Source organism: Macrotis lagotis, chromosome 1, assembly GCF_037893015.1.
Source record: "Macrotis lagotis isolate mMagLag1 chromosome 1, bilby.v1.9.chrom.fasta, whole genome shotgun sequence".
Classification (NCBI taxonomy): Eukaryota; Metazoa; Chordata; class Mammalia; order Peramelemorphia; family Peramelidae; genus Macrotis; species Macrotis lagotis.
The window spans coordinates 503049653-503068359 of NC_133658.1; the positions used below are offsets into that span (position 1 = coordinate 503049653).

The 18707-nt window shown below is 35.9% G+C and overlaps 1 protein-coding gene across 7 annotated transcripts in view; it reads left to right on the forward strand.

Moving 5' to 3' along the window:
• LOC141506865 (SR-related and CTD-associated factor 4) overlaps positions 1-18707 on the forward strand; it is a 109571-nt gene that overhangs the window by 15474 nt on the left and 75390 nt on the right. For all 7 annotated transcript variants that reach the window (XM_074214014.1, XM_074214017.1, XM_074214012.1 and 4 more), the window contains exons 2-4: positions 12330-12413; positions 12729-12773; positions 15965-16126. In XM_074214014.1, the coding sequence (XP_074070115.1) occupies positions 12330-12413; positions 12729-12773; positions 15965-16126 (291 nt within the window). The remainder of the gene's footprint in view (positions 1-12329; positions 12414-12728; positions 12774-15964; positions 16127-18707) is intronic.

Here is an 18707-nt window from a genome sequence, read left to right on the forward strand (position 1 = left end):
ATTTTCAAGGAATTATATTGCCCTGATATTCTAGAAGCAGAGGGCAAAATAGAAATGGAGAGAATCCACCGATCCCCCCGAGAAAGAGATCCCAAAAAAACCAACCCCTGGGAATGTTATAGCCAAGTTCCAGAATTCCCAAGTCAAAGAGAAAATATTACAAGCAGCCAGAAGGACACAGTTCAAATATCGTGGAGCTGCAGTCAGGATCACACAGGACTTAGCAGCAACTACATTGGAAGCTCGTAGGGCTTGGAATATAATATACCGGAAGGCAAAAGAGCTTAGAATGCAGCCAAGAATGAACTGCCCAGCAAGGCTGAATGTCCTCTTCCAGGGGAAAAAGATGGACTTTCAATAAACCAAGGGAATTTCAAATGTTCCTGTTGGAATGGCCAGAGTTGAACAGAAGGTTTGATCTTCAGATACAGGACTCAGGTGAAGTATGGAGATTGGAGGAGAGGGGGTAAATATGAGGGACTTGATGATGATGAACTGCATGTATTCCTACATAGAAAAATGACACTGATAATACTCATGAACCTTCTCAGTTAATAGAACAGGTAGAGGGAGCTTTTATAGTTGAAGCACAGGAGAAAGCTGAATTCGAAAATAAAATATGGTGTAAAAATGGAGTCAATAGAAAAAAATGGAAATGTAATGGGAGAAAGAAAAAGGAGAGGGGGAATAGGCCAAGATATTTCATATAAGTTTTTTTCTTTATTACAGTGAGCTATTGCAGTGATATGGAAAGGGGGGAGGCAAGGGGGAATGAGGGAAACTTGGATCTCATCAGAGGTGACTAGGAGAAGAAACAGCATATATACCCAATGGGGTATAGACATCTGGAGTAAGAAGGAGTGGGAAGCAGGGGGCAGGGGTGGGGATGTGAATAAAGGAGGAGAGGATGGACCATGAGGGGAGAGTGGTCAGATATAACACATTTTCTTTTTTACTTTTTGCAAGGGGCTGGGATTGGAAGCCCTGTCCAGGACCATAGGGCCAGGTGGATTCTGGGCCTAAGGGGAGGTATGGGGGCTCAGGGTTTCTTGGCCCCAGCACCAGGGATCTGTCTGCTGCACCACTCAGCTACCTTACAGCAAAGTCAGTGAAAGGAGAGAGAAAATATAGTACATGGTAGTGGAGAAGTACGAAAGGAGGGAGTTGCGATCAGCAATGGCAATGTTGGAAAAATATGGAAGCAACTTTTCCGATGGACTTACCATAAAGAATGCAATCCACCCATGACAGAGTTGTTGGTGTTGGAACAAAGACTGAAGCACATTTTTTATTATTATTATTTGGGGGAGGGTGCAGGGCAAATGGGGCTGGGTGGCCTGCCTGGGGCCACATAGCAGGGTGATCTTGGGGTGTCTGAGGCCGGATGTGGACCTGGGTGCTCCTGGCTCAAGGGCCAATGCTCTGTCTGCCACCCAGCCACCCCTACTATGATTACTATTTTATATTATTTTGGGTTTTTTTTTCTTCTTTTTGGTTTTTGCAGGGCAGTGGGGTTGGGGTGGCTTGCATGTCACATGGCTGGGTGATTGTTGGGTCTACGGGGCTGGATGTGGGCTCGGGTGCTCGTGGCTCCAGGGCTGGTGCTTCGTCCATTGCACCACCTGGCCATACCTACAATTATTCCTATTATTTTTTTAATTTTAACATTTTTTCTCTCCCCTTTACTTTATTGCCCAAGCAAGTCTATATTAATTGGGGTAGGGGTATTTTGTTTACTCTTAAACAAGAATATTTTATTAATGTAAAAAAAACATTTGTACAAAATGAGAATTAAAAAAATAAAAATAAATTTAAAAAACTACATCATTTTGTTTTCAAAATTGAAGGTTAAAAATATCAAATGACAAATTGGGAAGATTCTTCAAATAAAAGAGGAAAACTTTAATCTGTTAACTTCTAGATTTTCCCTCACTCTGAGAAATGAGTTGATTTGTTGAAGTGGTCTGAAGACTAAAAAAACTTAGAAAGCATTGACTTTACCACAAGAGATTGCCTAGTCTCTTAATTCAGCCAAATGATTCATTTAGATTAGAGGTTGGCACACCTTATCAGTTTAAAAGTACTTTGGTTTTTACTGTGATAAGCATAGTATATCTGTGACTCTCTGTTTTCTTTTTTGTTTTGTTTCTCCCTTTAAAATAAAATTAATTAGCCAGCATATACCCTTCTTTACTACCACCACTTCACTAAACCCCCATTTGAGAACATGGGAAAAGCAAAATCCATTACAAACGTGTATGGTCAGTCAAAAGAAATTTTCCCATTGACCACATCAGAAAAGCATTATCTCATTTTGAGTTCTTCCATGTCTTTCCAGTAGTGGGATAGCTTAATCAGTCCTCAGGAATCTTAGTTGATGATTATAGTATGGTGATTTTTTTTTTTGGTATGGTGATTTTAAAAAAGTTCAGTACAGTAGTATTCCATCACATTTATGTACTGTAACTTGTTCATCCATTCTTCAGTGTATGTACACTCCATCATATTTCCATTATTTTCCACTTCAAAAATATCTCTGTTTTTGTACATTCTTAGAGTTTGTTTTGTTTGGCATTTATCATTTATCCTTTCCTTATCCTCCCTCTAATTCTCTCTCCTTCCCCTGTTGAGCAAAATGTATTTCTGTACCAAACTCTGTATGTGTCAGTGCCACTCCCTTCTCTTTGTATAGATACTGTACACTCTGGGTGTGAATTAATTTCCCTTAGCTTTTCTTTCCCTTTTCCCTTTGACCCCCCCCCCCCCCCCCCCCCGCCAAGTCCAGTGTATTCTTCCCTCTCTCTTTCTATTCTTAAATAGAAATCCTTCCAGAACTTGTCTAGTTGAATTCCTTCTGTGGCTCCTAATGATGGGACTTAGGGGAGACACATGTATCTTTTGCTCTTATTTGAAGAGTTTGTCTTTGTGAAGTACCTTTTTGTTTCCTCTTAATTCTTGTGTTTGAACTTCAGAGTATCTCTGCAACTTTGGTCTTTTCATCAGAAGTACTTGGAAGTCTTCTCTCATTTTTCCCCCGGAGCATTCTAATACTCAGTATTGCTGAGACAGTAATTCTTGACTAATAAACTTGTGTTCTTTGTCTTTTGGACCACCATATTCCAAGGTCACTGCTCCTTTATAATGTTGGTTGCTAAATCGAATGATCTTAATTGTGGCTCCTTGGTACTTGAATTCTTTCTGATTGCTTACTATATTTTTTCTTTGACTGGCAAGCTCCAAATTTTGACTTTGATATTCTGGGGTAGTTTCATTTTGAAGTTAATTTCAGGAGGTGACTAGGTTCTTTCTACTTCCCCACGTCTCTATTTTGTCTTTCTAAGAAATCTGGAAAATCTTTTAAGATTTCATGAAGTCTTAAGTCTCAGGGTTTTTTTTTTTTTGTCATGCTATTCAGATAGTCTAGTGATTCTTTAATTTTTTTTTCTGGTCAATCTAAGTCATTTGTTTTTTGCTTTGAAATACTTTATATTTCATTTTATTTTCTCAGTCTTCTGTTTTTATTTTAATATTTCTTGTTGCTTCATAAAATCATTGGTTTCTATTTGGTTCGTTTTAATTTTCAGGGAGTTTTTAGCTTGGGCAAGGTTTTGTACCTCTTCTGCAAATCTGTTAATTTACTTTCTAATTCTTTTTTCTAAAGCTCTTATTTCTTTTCCTTCTCCTCCCCAACACCTTAATTCAATTTATAGAAACAAACTTAACTTTTTTTAAAGAGATATTTTACTTATTTTGAGTTTTACAGTTTTCCCCCCATTCTTGTTCCCTCCCCACCCCCCTACAGAAGGCATTCTGTTAGTGTTTACATTGGTTCCATGTTATACATTGATCTCAGTTGAATGTGATGAAAGAGAAATCATATCCTTAAGGAAGAAAAATAAAATGCTTTTTTTCCCTAATTTGATGGTAATAGTCTTTGTTCTTTGTTCTAAGTCATAATTCTTTCTCTAGATACAGATGGTATTCTCTGTTGCAGATATCTCAAAATTGTCCCTGGTTGTTGCACTGAAGGGATGAGCAAGGACATCAGGGTTGATCATCACCCCCATGTTGCTGTTGGGGGTACAGTGTTCTTCTGGTTCTGCTCATCTCAGTCGGCATCAGTTCATGCAGATCCCTCCAGACTTCCCTGAATTCCCATCCCTCCTGATTTCTAATAGAACAATAGTGTTCCATGACATACATATACCACAGTTTGTTCAGCCATTCCCCAGTTGAAGGACATTCACTTAATTTCCAATTTTTTGCTACCACAAACAGGGCTGCTATAAATATTTTTGTGCAGGTGATGTTTTTACCCCCTTTTTTTTTTATCATCTTTTCAGGGTATAGACCCAGTAGTGGTATTGCTGGGTCAAAGGGTATGCACATTTTTTGTTGCCCTTTGGGCATAGTCCCAAATTGCTCTCTATAAACTTTCACTTTTACCAAAAAAAAAACCCACCTTGTTTCATCTTTTCCAGTTACTTTAGCTGAGTTTGTGGTCAAGCTGTATTTTTTTTTCTCAGACATTGCTCCTAGATGATTTGGAATTATTCTTTTCTGCATTTGTGTCTTGAGCATTTCTTCCATAATAGTTTTTTTTTTTCATTTGGTCTGTTCTTCCAGCCTACTTCTTGACTTTCAGCTTGTCACTTTTTTACAAAGAAGATCTAGGCAATCCCTATTGCTGCCTTCTTGGGTATTGAACGTCGTGTTATTCTAAGACACACATTTTGAGGTTCCCAAAATGCTCTAATCTGAAGACAAGTATGATTGCTGTTTTCCTGATCTGAGCGTTGCAAATTCATGACCTGGATTTGAATCTGAACAAGAATGGACTACTTTTGCATTCAAACCCAGGTGGAAAGTTGTTTGTTTTGGCTACTCTTTGGCCTGTGCGATTCCTGCCCTGGTTATTCCCCAGCAGACTTAGCTAGATATTGGAAATGAAGCCTTACTCTGGTTTTGGAATCTGAGCAACACCACTGCTGATGCTAGATTCTTAAATACCTCTCTTCTTACATATGGCTTGGCCTTCCTACCTAGAAACACCATCCTGGAGTGAAAAGGCATGACCAGGCTTCTAATTCATACCATTGTAGTGACCCAGTCAAGACTATATGGGATCAGATTCCTTTCCCAGTATTCTTGGACTGTGTCTGTTTTCCTGTGCTGAGTGGGGCTGGACAGATGACTTGCTTATGACTTTCTTGATTTCCCCATTAGAATTCAATCCAATGCATTTTCCTAGGTTTCTTTGGAGAAGTTTGAATAGGAGAACCCACTGCACTGCTTCCTAATATTGCTTTTCATTTTTCTTATTAGGTCAAATAACCTATAGTAGATATTTATAACTTAGAAATTATATTATACAGCTGGCAAGTTAAACTAACAATTCATGCAATATAGTTTCTATAAAGTTGCACATACATTTAATTTGAAAATTGTATTGCATATATTTGACAATTTCAGAGGAAATGTTACATGGTTTTTATTTATGATTAAACTCATTTTACCTTACCTTATGGATCAAGTAGTATTGATTGACAAATACTTAAATACTCTGGAAAATCTCACTATTGCTTAGTTGGATCCTTTTTCACAAGAAATTATTAAACGGACAATCATCTACTTCATCTTGGTCAGGGGTAAGGATCCTTTGACCCAGGAGCCATATTGCTTTGGTGTTGTCAGGGCATACCCAGATGGAACTCAAAATTCAATAAATCTAGGTCCTTTTTAGGGATGCGTTAATTAAATATGTGATCAAATATAGCCCACAAGCATTATGTTATAAATATCCAAATGATCCTTGGCAGAAAAAGGATTCCCCACCCCTGATCTAGATTAAGAGAAACTACAATCTGGTTTTGGAGTACTGCTTCCTGTTCTTGTCCTTGCTAGAATGTTGATCTAAAAATAACAGACTTGTGAAATAACAGAATTTAAGATTTTAGGAGATTTATCCATTCCAATCCATACCTGAAGATACATTTACTTTAACATGTGAAAAAGTGGTCATCTAGACAGATTACTTGAAGATTACCTCAGGGAGCAGCCAGTTCAGTTTTGGACAGTTTATAATTGTTAGGAATTCTAGCTTTCAAGATTTTTTTGGATTCTGACTCATCTCCTTTGTTCATTTATCCCTTCCAATTTTGAGCCATCTCTAAAATTTGATGGGCATGATATTTTCCCCTTTAAGTAATTGTTGAAAATTTCTTATGGTACTAAACCAAACGGATTCCTGAGACATTATACTGGACTCCTTTTGCCAAGTGGATATTGAACCATTAATTTATACTCTGAGTTCAGCTATTCAAAACATTCTGGATCTTCAACCCTTTCACCCTCTGAGAATCATGAATCAGAGGTGGAAGGGACCTCAATGGCCATCTCATCCAACATCCTCATTTTACAAATGAGTAAGGAGGGCCTTAAGTTTAAGTGACTTGAGGTCACATAGAGTTTCAGCATAAGTGAGTTTTGAACCCAAGTCATATGACTTCAGAGCTAGTTCCATTTTAGATATTGGATCCCCCCCCCCTTCTCTTTAAGAACAGTATAAAAAAACCCTATCATAGGGGCAGCTAGGTGGCGCAGTGGATAGAGCATGGGCCCTGGAGTCAGGAGGACCTGAGGTCAAATCTGGCCTCGGACACTTAATATTTGCCTAACTGTATGACCTTGGGCAAGTAACTCAACCCCATTGCCTTAAATAAATAAAAAAAAGTTTTTTAAAAAACATCATCCTGTGCTACAGTTTAGGTCAGCTGTATCTGCTGCATTTCTTTAATCAATTAGTTTGTAAATCAGCTTTGTCAGAAAAGGAAATAAGATTAGCCTGGCAAGATCTGTTATTGATGATTTTCTGGCGTTTTATAATCACTACTTTTTTGGGGGGGTGTTGCTTGCCTATTTTATGATTCATCCTAGAATTTTTCTAGGCACTGATAAAGTTCACTGGCTTACAGCTTGGAGATTGTACTTTTTGCCCTAAAAAAAAAAATAAAACAAAGCTAGATATTTACCCTTCTCTTCATCTTCATATGACTTGATCACATCTGCCAGTTTTTTAGTGCCTGACCTTAACTAATTTAAGCTAGTGACTTAAATTCAACAAATTCAGCTAGATAGTCTTTTACAAATCTTAGGGGTATCAGCTCCCAGGTAGCCTTTTGCGGGGTGGGGGGCAAGGCAGTGGGGTTAAGTAGCTTGTCCAAGACCACACAGCTAGGTAATTATTAAATGTCTGAGGTCAGATTTGAAATCAGGTACTCCTGACTCCAGGGCCAGTGCTCTATCCACTGCGCCACCTAGCCGCCCCACAGGTAGCCATTTTTGTTGAAAATTTCCAGTGCCAGTCCACATAGTTTTCCTTAGCAGAAAAAAAACAGGCTAAAATAAGAACTAAACAACTCTGCCTTCTCTCTTGTTCTCTCTTTATCATTGCAGTGACCCTATCCTCTTTTCTATTACATAGATCAGAACCGCTTCCCTACCCCACTCCTCTGTCCCTATTTTTATCTTCTTCCCTTGATAGCTTCAGTTCATTCTGAACTTTATTTTTTTTTTACTATTTATTTTTACTATTCTATACCATACCAGTCTGAGATAAGCTCGTCTATTATTGACACTTCCATCTTTTTCTGCTAAATTTGAATTTGGTTGCAAGTTCCCTACTTTTATTGATCGATCAACAAGTATGTTGTGCTAGATTTAGGAGATAAAAATTCAGATGTTTCAGTCAGATAAGATTCTTTGGGACTCCATTTGAGGTTTTCTTGGCAAAGATACTAGAGTTGTTTGCTCAAAGAGTTTCTGTCTCCAATTCATTTTACAGATGAAGATTTAAGGTTACACAGGGTTATGTGACTTTCCTAAGGTCACACAACTAGTAAGTGACTGAGATATGATGCATCATTCAAGATGGGCTCACCTGATTCCTAGCCCAGTGCTCTATTACACCACTTAGCTGCCAAAGTGCAAGTACAATGAATAAAATAGTGCCTACTCATGTTATAATGAGAAATACAACACACACACACATATATAGTAAACAAATACAATTATAATATAAAGTTAAAGAAAATGTAGTTTAAAAGGGAGGACACTAGCAGTTGGAGGGATAAGAAAAGACTTCATGCAGAAAATGATGCTAAAAGTCCAGTTTTAAAAGAAAAGGAATCAATGAGGTGGAGGCAAAGGAAGGAAGTCCATCCAGACATAGGGGATGGTCAGAAGTAAAGCAAGTAGATGGGAGATGGAGTGTTATATATGGGGACTGGAAAACCATTTGACGATTTTGGAGTGTACAAGAGGGCAAGTTAAATCTCTTTGAGGATAAAAATATGGTTTGAAACAACCAGGTTGTGTAGGACTACAGAAGTCAAACAGGAGTTTGTGTTTTAAAGATAATAGGAAACCACTAGCATTTAATAAGTTAGAGCAGTGACTTGGTTTTATTTTCACTTTGACAACATTGTGTAAAAAGGATTAAAGTGAGGAAGCACTTGAAGTAGGGAAACCAATTCATCTTTTGTAATTGTTCAAGGGGAAAAAAACCTGGTACACTAGAGAAGTGGGGGTAGAAAGGCCAAGATTTTGCAACTGTTTGGGTGTGGGTGGTGGAGCAAGTGAAGAGTTGAAAATAAAACACTGAAGTTTCAAATATGGGAGGTTGGAAGGATAGTGGTATCCATCATAAGAAACAGTAAAATTGGAAGGAGAAGTTTTGCATATATTTAGTTTTATGACTCCAGAGTGTCTTGCATAAAATAATCAATAGGCAGCTTATGACACAGGGCTGAAGTTTAGGGGAGAAACTAGGACCAAGTATATAGATTTTGGGAGTCATCTTCATAGAGGTGATAATAAAGCCATAGATAATAGTGAGTTTATGGGAGCGATTAGAGCAGATGAGGAAATCTTTTTTGGTAAGGGCCATGTGGATAATTTTTAACATCATTCAAGTAACATACAAATTATCAACTTAAAAATTTGCCTGTTTTATTTGATTGAACATTTAATGAATCTTCCCCTAAGAAACTCCCAGACTGATTGAATTTTGAGTCCCACCTGCAGTTGCCATGGCAGCACCAGACCAAATGATCTCACCAGCTTTCCCACATGCTGGACTTTTCTTACCTGTGGGTGAAAAGAAGAGGTCCTAAGACAAAAAACTCTAAGGAACAGGCAACATTTAGGATGCATAGTAGAGATGATCAGTGAAGAGCCTGAAAAAAAGAGGTCAAGGAGGAAGAATAAGAAGATCATTTATATTTTTCAGTCGTGATGACTTTTTCCATTGGAAATCAAAAAAGCTGAGCAAAGGAACAAGGAGTGAGAAGAATTGAAGTGGAGGCATAAGTAGACTGATTTTTTTTTTTTAGGTTTTTGCAAGGCAAATGTGGTTAAATGACTTGCCCAAGGCCACACAGCTAGGTAATTATTAAGTGTCTGAGACCGGATTTGAACCCAGGTACTCCTGACTCCAGGGCCGGTGCTTTATCCACTGCACCACCTAGCTGCCCTGTAGACTGATTTTTAAAAAGAGTTTGGCTTAGAAAAGCAATATATAGGAGGAGAGCTTAAGGAAATGTTTAGGTGTAGAGAAAATATTTTAAGGCTAGGGAAGCTTTGGGCATGTTTGAAGTAAGTAGGGAAGGACCCAGTAGAGTAGAGGTGAATGGGGTTTGGGGTGCTTGGGAATATAATCTATTAGTTGGAGATGACAATGCCCCTAAAGTTAAAATCTTTGATCTTTCCCTATCAATGAGTTCCCATGCACATGTAAGAGCTTGACTTTGAGAAGCAATAGGATCTATCTCCTTAGGGGAAAGGAGAAATTAGTGGAAGATGACCAGGAGTTTTAAGGGGGTATCAAGATGATACAGTGGAACTGAGTCCAAATCTGACCTCAGATAGCTACTAGCCATGTGATCCTGGGCAAGTTGCCTCCTCTGTTAAAATGAACTGGAGAATGAAATGGCAAACCACTCCAGTATCTATCTTTTCCAAGAAGGCTTTAAAGGGGACATGATTGAACAATAGGAGAAGAAGAAACTCATATGAATGGTATTTATTTTCTTATTTCGAGAAAGAGGCAAGGTTCTTAGCAGAGGGGAAGGAAAGGAGGGAAGGAACGAAAGAAAATGAGGAAGGGACAGAGTTGGAATGGAAATCAGTGAATGGAATGGTATTGAGGGGGATATGATGAGATCAGGAGGTGGGAGCCGAGGACAGTTTTCTCCTACGTCATGGGATTGATTCTCACCTCTGTGAAGATGACTCCCAAGATCTAAATAGCCAATCCCAGGTACTCCCCTAAGCTAGTGATAAATAAATGCAGGGATGTTGGTGGGGGAGGGGGTAGAGGGTTAATAAGTGGTTGGCACATGTTCAGATAAACCCTTATTTCTTCCTCACTATTTCCTTACTGTCTTCAGAATTTCATTCTTGGGGGTTTGTAAATTTATATTCTGTGAATTCTACCTATCTTAACTCAGAACCTTTAGAAATCTGCTTTCTGTGAGATTAAGGTACATATCAGATTATGCCCAGCATTCTTCAGTATCACAGCTTCTAGGGTGGAATGTTCTCTTCTCTCAATGAAGCTCATCTTTTTCACTCTAGCAGCCAATTCCTTTTAATGAGTGTATATAGATAGAGATATACATATATTTTTGCAGGACTGAATTTTCTATTGATTCTTTGCTTTTTGAAGAATGAAAATATCAGGGTGGCTAGGTGGCGCAGTGGATAGAGCACCGACCCTGGAGTCAGGAGTACCTGGGTTCAAATCCGGCCTCAGACAATAATTACCTAGCTGTGTGGCCTTGGGCAAGTCACTTAACCCAATTGCCTTGCAAAACAAGAATGAAAATATCCTTCAAGCAATTCTATCTGTTAAAGTACCGATTATGCTAGGTGAGAATATAGAGTCAAAAATAAAATTTTCACTTGCCTTTGAGAAGCTTATTTTCTCTAGGAAGAAAGCTTTCTGTCTCCCTCTTCTTCCACACAAACACACATTCAAAATAAATGCATAAGACAATTTTTATTAAGAAAGACCTTTTTTTAAGTTGGTTTTTTTTTTTTTTTTTTGCAAGGCAATGGGGCTTGCCCAAGGCCACACGGCTAGGTAATTATTAAGTGTCTGAGACCAGATTTGAACCCAGGTACTCCTGACTCCAGGGCTGGTGCTCTATCCACTGTGCCACCTAGCCGCCCTGAAGGAAGACCTCTTATAGAGGGTGACAGTTGAACTGAAATTATTCTAGGAGGCAGAGGTGAAGTAGTTCTTTCTAGGCATGAGAGATTACTTGGGCAAAAGCACAGGTGCACTGATTTTTGTGAAAGGAAGTTATTTGACTGAACTACAGAGAACCTCAAGTGGGAAGAATAATATAGAATAAAGCCAAAAAAGAAAGGTTGGATGTAGATTGTGAATAGCCTTAAGTGCCCAACAGAGGAGTTTGTATTTTGACTCTGGAGGTAACAGGGAGTTGGTGGAATATTCAGTAGGGAAAATGACTTCTACTTTAGGAAAATCATTTTAGTGGCTAAGTAGAGAGAATGTAAGCTGACAAGACTATTAATAGTCCAGCCAGAGGCTCTCTAGGTGTGATAGCTTTGTGAATCTATGGGAGAGATGTTTGTGGAGGTAGAAATGATCAAACTTGGCAACTGAATGAATGTGTGGGATAAGGGAAAATGAGGAATGAATGAATGAATGAAAGAAGACTGCAGAGTACTGGGAATACAAATAGAAAAGTAGGATGTTCACTTTCTCTATTACATATGGATTGTTTCTTCTGCTAGTCAGATGGTAATGTTCTATGGTCCTTAAGAGTTTATCTTGAGGAAATGCTAGTCTCAAGAAAGGGGAGAACTGTGCATATTTGAATCCTGAAGGGAAGGGGTTCATAGTTAGAGATTGAACCTGGAGGTGGGGAAGAAGTGATTGATAGTGAGGCCAGTTTGCTGGAGAAGGTAGGAATGAAGAGGAATCATATCTCCATCCGATCTGTGTTTAGAGGGAGGGCTCCAGGATGGATGAATGAAATTTGTTATTGTAATAAGCTATGCTTCTGTTTCAAGTTTGTACTTTGTCATCTTCAAATACTTATTAAATAAGTAAGCTATTACTTTATTTTCTGTTCTGGTCAAAAGATTCAGGGAGCACTTTACAAAGAAGCAAACTATTGACCTTTGGTTTTGGTATAAAATCACTTGGAACAAAGTAATTTCAGAGAAGTATCATGTTAATGCTTAAGTTCTTGACATTTTCAGAAATTGTTTTGAACATTTTGTTATCTTATATTTAGCTCTTTTCACTCATGGATATGAAGCCTCCCATTTCTCGGGCTAAGATGATTCTCATTACTAAAGCTGCCATTAAAGCCATTAAGGTAAGATAAATATATTTTATGTCATTAAAACGATTATTTTAGATTTTAAAACTTGAGTAGTGGGAGTAAAATTTAATTTTGCTTTTAGTTCAGGATTGTTTGTTTAATATGCTACATAGAGTTTATAAAGGTCATTAATGGTAGTTAATATGACTTCATTTAAATTTTATTGACTAAAATATAAAAATATAGCCATTTGTATTAAAAATTAATTTTTTTAAGCTGTAATTACATTTTTGGTATGAAAACCATTTATTTGTAAAAAAGAAAACCAATGTTTTTAAATTGGACTAATGACTTTTTTCCCCCCTTCAGCTTTACAAGCATGTAGTCCAGATTGTAGAAAAGTTCATCAAGAAGGTAACTGACATTTCTCTTTGGGTTTTTAGTTTCAATGTTATTTTTGTTTTGTATTACTAATTTAAATGTACTTTCTCTGCAATTTTGTACTATTAAAAATTTATATACTGTGAGAATTTGAGTAATTTTTTCAAAGTCCAAGAAAAAGGTTAATGAAATCTTAAAAGTTACAAAATATTGTCAAATCAGTGTTTTCTGTCTTTAATTGATAAGTTTAGTGACTCTCAGTCTATGAATTACAGTTGTTTTAAATATCTTCAAAATAATGCATTTTATTTTGTAGTCATAAAAATATGAATTGATTATAAAAGTGACTGAAATGCTTACATTGCACATTTAGCTAAATTCAGTTTTACCTTATTTTTAACATAGGGAAATGGTTTTTTTAGGGAAAATATTTTAATATTTCCTGTCAATCCAAAAATGTGTCAGTCCAACTGTGTTTCATGTCTCTATTACTTTTTCTTTGTAGTAGGTATAAAATAAGATAAATTTTATTGTGCTCTTCAAGTTTCTACTCCCCCCCTTTTTTTTGCAAGGCAAGGGAGTTAAGTGACTTGCCCAAGATCACACAGCTAGGTAATTATTAAGTGTCTGAGGCTGAATTTGAACTCAGGTCTTCCTGACTCCAGGGCCAAGTTCTCTGTCCACTGTGCCACCCAGCTGCCCCTTGTTATAATTGTACATGCTTATCTTTTATTTTTTTAAAAAAAAATCTGACTTTTTTTGTAGACATCATTTTCACTTTACTATGACCTTCTTTCCTCCACTGAAGCCCTTCCTTGTAACAAATATGCAAAATAAATATTGATGATATATGAAAATTACAGAATCTTATAGCCTACTGCTTCTCTTGCTAGTGAGAGAATATGCTTCCTTGTTAATCTTCTGAAATCAATGTGACCAGAATTCTAAAGACTTTCTGTATTGTTTTCTTTTATGTCATTGTGGTCACTTTGTAAATTGTTCTCTGTGGTTCATTTTTACAGAGAATCAGTTTTTCTTTCAGGTTGTTCTTCGTAGATTTTCTGTAAGAAAATTATAACTATAAGTGGTACATTTCTTTGTTCTGCTTTTCCCTACACCTTCATATCTCTCTCACCTTTTATTTATCTATGTTTCTCTCTTACACTTTCTTCAGTTCTACACTCTCTTCAGAGTTTCAGTATGAACTTCTTAAGAGTAGGGATAATTTGACTTTTGTTTTTGTATTACCCAGCCACATAGTTCCTGGCTACAATAACAACAACAACAACAACAACAACATAGTAGGTGCTTAGTAAATGTCTGTTGATTAATCAATTGTATGCTCCCACTACCCCAATAGGGATAGGATCTGGACTGGTGATTCACTTGAACTGCTGCTAGCAGTGTTGGTTAGCACCATCTATGTGACCTATAATCTCATAGCAAAGGTTCTTAACTTTTTTTGTCTTAAGGACTCCTTCAGTTATTTAGCTAAACCTGTGGGCTCCTCAAAACAATTATTAAATGTATAGACATTTAAAAAATAAGATTACAAAGGAAGCAGATTATAGTGAAATAATTATAAAAAAATAAAAAGAGAATTTTGTGTATTCTCAAGTTAAAAACCTCTGATTTAAAACCAGAAAGGAAATAAAAGTTCATATAGCCCCATGTTGTCTTTTTATTTTATTTTTATTTAAGGGTTAAATGACTTGCCCAGGGTTGGAGAGCTAGCAATTATTAAGTGTCTGAGACCAGATTTGAATTCAGGTCCCCCTGATTCCAGGGTCAGTGCTCTATCCACAGCACCACCTAACTGCCCTTGCTCTTGTCATTTTATAGTGGAGTAAATTGAAATCCAAAGAAGGAAAAAGTGACGGAGTTCCTCAGATTCTAAATCCAATTAGAATAGCTAGGTCAGTTGCTAGGTATTGAAGACCAGACCAAACACATATAACATACGCTACACAACAGAAAAATACTGGAGGATCTTGAATAAAGTTACACATTTCAAAAATGGTATTTTAGAAAATTTTATCCCATCGTGTTTGACCTATGACCCTGGAGGAATTATATGATTAGTTTTGTACCAGTATAGTATCCTGCAAATAGTAAATATTTGCTAAATGGGAATATTGAGAAGAATTTTAAGTTTGAAAAGTTAGGCAGATGCCATCATACCAAAACATTTTGATAGGCATAATTTCTGTTATTGGTATAGTGTTAGAACAAATATCCCATTAGAGATGAATAAAGGCTCAGTACTTGTGGTTATTGCAAAGGTGTTTTTCTGAGTTATTCATCTTATAATTCAAACTTCATTATTTTTATTTACAAAAGCTTTCCAATTTTGATGTAATCAAAATTGTCTGTTTCATTTCCTATGATTATTCTTTGGTCAAGATCTTTTTCTCTCTATTCTTTTTGAGGATATCTCTTTCCCTTTTAATGTGTTAATAGTATGACCTTTTATAGCTAGATCATATATCCATTTCCAGGCACATAATTTCTCCCAGACACTTTCTAGTGCTATTCAGTTGCTTCTTGGTCTTAGGTACCTAATATGTTTTGCTGATCAACGTTTATTTTTTAACCAGTATCAAATAGTTGTTGATTATGACTTTGTAGTTTTAAATGTGATACTACTAGCTCACCTTCTCTTCCTCCCTCCCCTACTCCCTGACTTTTTATCTTTTACTTACTTTGAGATTCTTGCCCTCCAAATGAATTTCATTCCTAACTTTGTGAAGTAATTTTTGGTATTTGATATAGAATAGCCAAACCATGAATAGTCTTTTATATTCATATTAATTTTTATTTATATAAATTCTGCATCTTGGTAGGTGAACTTAAGGTGTTTTACATATTTCTGTAATTATTTTGAGATTTTTTTCCTGCTGGGTTTTGTTGACAATACACAGAAAGGCCAATAGTTTGTATTGGTTTATTTTTAATTTGGCTTTTTTTTTTTTTTACTAAAGTTTGTGTTTGTATTAGGTGAAATTAAGTGACTTGTCCAAAATCATACAGTTAATAAGTGGTAAAGTATAGACTAATAAAAGTCTCCTGATGCCTGGTTCAGTAATCTTGCAATAGTAATCACCAAAATATATATATATATATATATATATATATATATATATATATATATATATATATATATATAAAACTACATTTTATAAACTGTTTTTCTTGTAATAATTACTGTCTTTTTATGTTTGCAGTGTAAACCAGAATATAAGGTTCCAGGACTATATGTAATTGACTCAATTGTGCGGCAGTCTCGTCATCAGTTTGGAACAGACAAGGATGTTTTTGGGCCAAGATTCTCTAAAAATATAACAGCCACATTCCAGTATTTATATCTCTGTCCTTCTGAAGATAAGGTATAGTTTAAATCTCAAAAATTAGAACTCAATGATTCCGAATGTTGTTGATCTAAATTTAATAATGTTGGTTGCCCATTAAAGAAAAGAAATACAGTTAGTCTTTGCCTTTTGGATCCTGATCCAGATCTTCAAGTTTAGTTTTTCATGAAACATGAAAAAATTAAATTCTTTTCCATTAAAACAATAACTTTGCTTTATATAACTGTGATAGAAAAATATTAAGCATGAAATTCCTTGCAGTTAAACTTCACTTTTTTGGGGGGAAGGTCTTGTTAACTATATCTTAGGATAGTGAAATACCTGGGAGATATAAATTTAGATCCTGTCATTAATCTTTGAAAGGTAGTGGAAAATGAAAGACATCTCAAGACTTGTAGAAAAGCAAATGTCCTATATTTCAAAAAGAAGAAAGAAAGCAATGGTGACTTTTACACCATATAGACCAGTGATTCTTGGCAGAAATTTAGAAGTAATTGGAGTTTTTCTGTGATCATTTGGATATGAAACTTGAGATCACTAAAATCCAATATGGATTCATTAAAAGAAAGATTTTCCTAGAATAAATTCATTTCTGTTGTCTCTGTTATGAAACATGAATTCTATTAGGCTTCACAATTTGGCTCCAACCTATCCTTTCATTCTTGTTATACTTTATTACCCTTTCCAAATTCTATGGTTACAATCAAACTGGCTATTTCTCCTCAGTAATAGCTGCCCATCGTCTGCCTCATAGAAATCTTCACTTTTCATGACAGCTCAGCCACCACCTCATAGATGAAGCTTTTTCTGATTGTCCCAACATAACAGTCCTGCCCTCCTTCCCTTGTACATATTGCTTAATGTTTTTGATAATTGATTTCTTTTTTCTTATTAGTGGTAGATCAAGTGAATGCCTTAGATAATTTTATTTGAATTTTAGCACTATCCCAGTCTCATGATAACCCTTGTGGACTTCACAGAGATATTTTTTCTAACTAGTTCATGATTAGACTACATATAGAAAGTTTATTTGGAAAAGACCAATTACTTGTCAGAAGGTCTCCTTCTCTTAGATAGGGGGTGCTAAATGACCTGTGAGATTCTTTAATTTAGCCTACTATTTCAAAATTATAGTCAAGAGGTTTTTGTTTTTTAATGCTTCTCTTTTCTCATTTGAACTGACATGAAATATGGTTGTATCTTACTTCTGCGTTCTGTACTTCTATCTTAAGAGTTTAGTCTAAAATATGGTTTCCACTTTGTCCCAATTCATCAATCCTGCCTCTTTGTGTTGAATTTTAAGGAATATACATACTAACTTTTTTTCCTATCTATTGTCCCTAAAAGTAGTAAAAATGATTTTTTACACAAACTATCAGAAAACCCCCATGAAGAATATGAATCAGCATTTTAATGCCTTGTTTTAAAAGAACCAGCTCACATAATTTTTGAAATTTGTTGACTATTTTGTAATTTCTTTGCTTTATTTCCATACTGAAAATAGTTCAACTACAAATTTGTAGCCTCCTACAATTTCCATTGTAAGTCATGTACTATATATAATCACATATGTATATAAATAGTAAGTCATATATATATATATATATATATATATACATACATACACAAACAGAGAGAGAGAAATATATAGATAACTTAGCTTTTTTGGTTTATACTGCAATATCATATTCTACCTATATTCCTATAGCATAATCTTTTTTTTATAAAAAGGTTTTCAGGTTAAATAAATGTTACCTTTCATGTTTTCCTTCTTGCCTTTATCTGTCAGGTTTATTTTATTTCTCAAATTATATATAAATTTGATTTTTTATATTACTAGAGTGTTAATACTTAAAATAACTAGCTTAAGTTCAGGCTGTTGAATTTGGTGATTTCGTCAGCAAAGTAGGCATTGGCTAATATGGTGGAAAATGATGATTCAATATGTAAGAATATTCAAGTTCAAAGACTTAACATAATCCTCATAATTGTATATTGTGAGTACTCTGTTAAGAAGGGAGAAGTAACTAGATATAAGAACATAAGTTAGCAAAGAATTAAAATCAGTAAATTAGAGAAGATAAAATTGAATAGTCACAAAATTTCCAGTAAACTGTTGACTGAAAAATATATAATTGATTGAAGTTATCACCATTTCTTTTTTTAAAGAAAGATTTTATTTATTTTTAAGTTTTACAATTTTTTTCCCTAATCTTGCTTCCCACCCCCATAGAAGGCAGTCTGTTAGTCTTTTTTTTTTTTTTTAAGGTTTTTGCAAGGCAATGGGGTTAAGTGGCATGCCTAAGGCCACACAGCTAGGTATTTATTAAATGTCTGAGGCTGGATTTGAACTCAGGTACTCCTGACTCCAGGGCCAGTACTCTATCCACTGCGCCACCTAGCTGCCCCTCTGTTAGTCTTTATATTGTTTCCAAGGTATACATTGATCCAAGTTAAATGTGATGAGAGAGAAATCGTATCCTTTTTTTTTAGGTTTTTTTTTTTTTGCAAGGCAGTGGGGTTAAGTGGCTTGTCCAAGGCCACACTGCTAGATAATTATTAAGTATCTGAGGCCGGATTTGAACTCCTGATTCCAGGG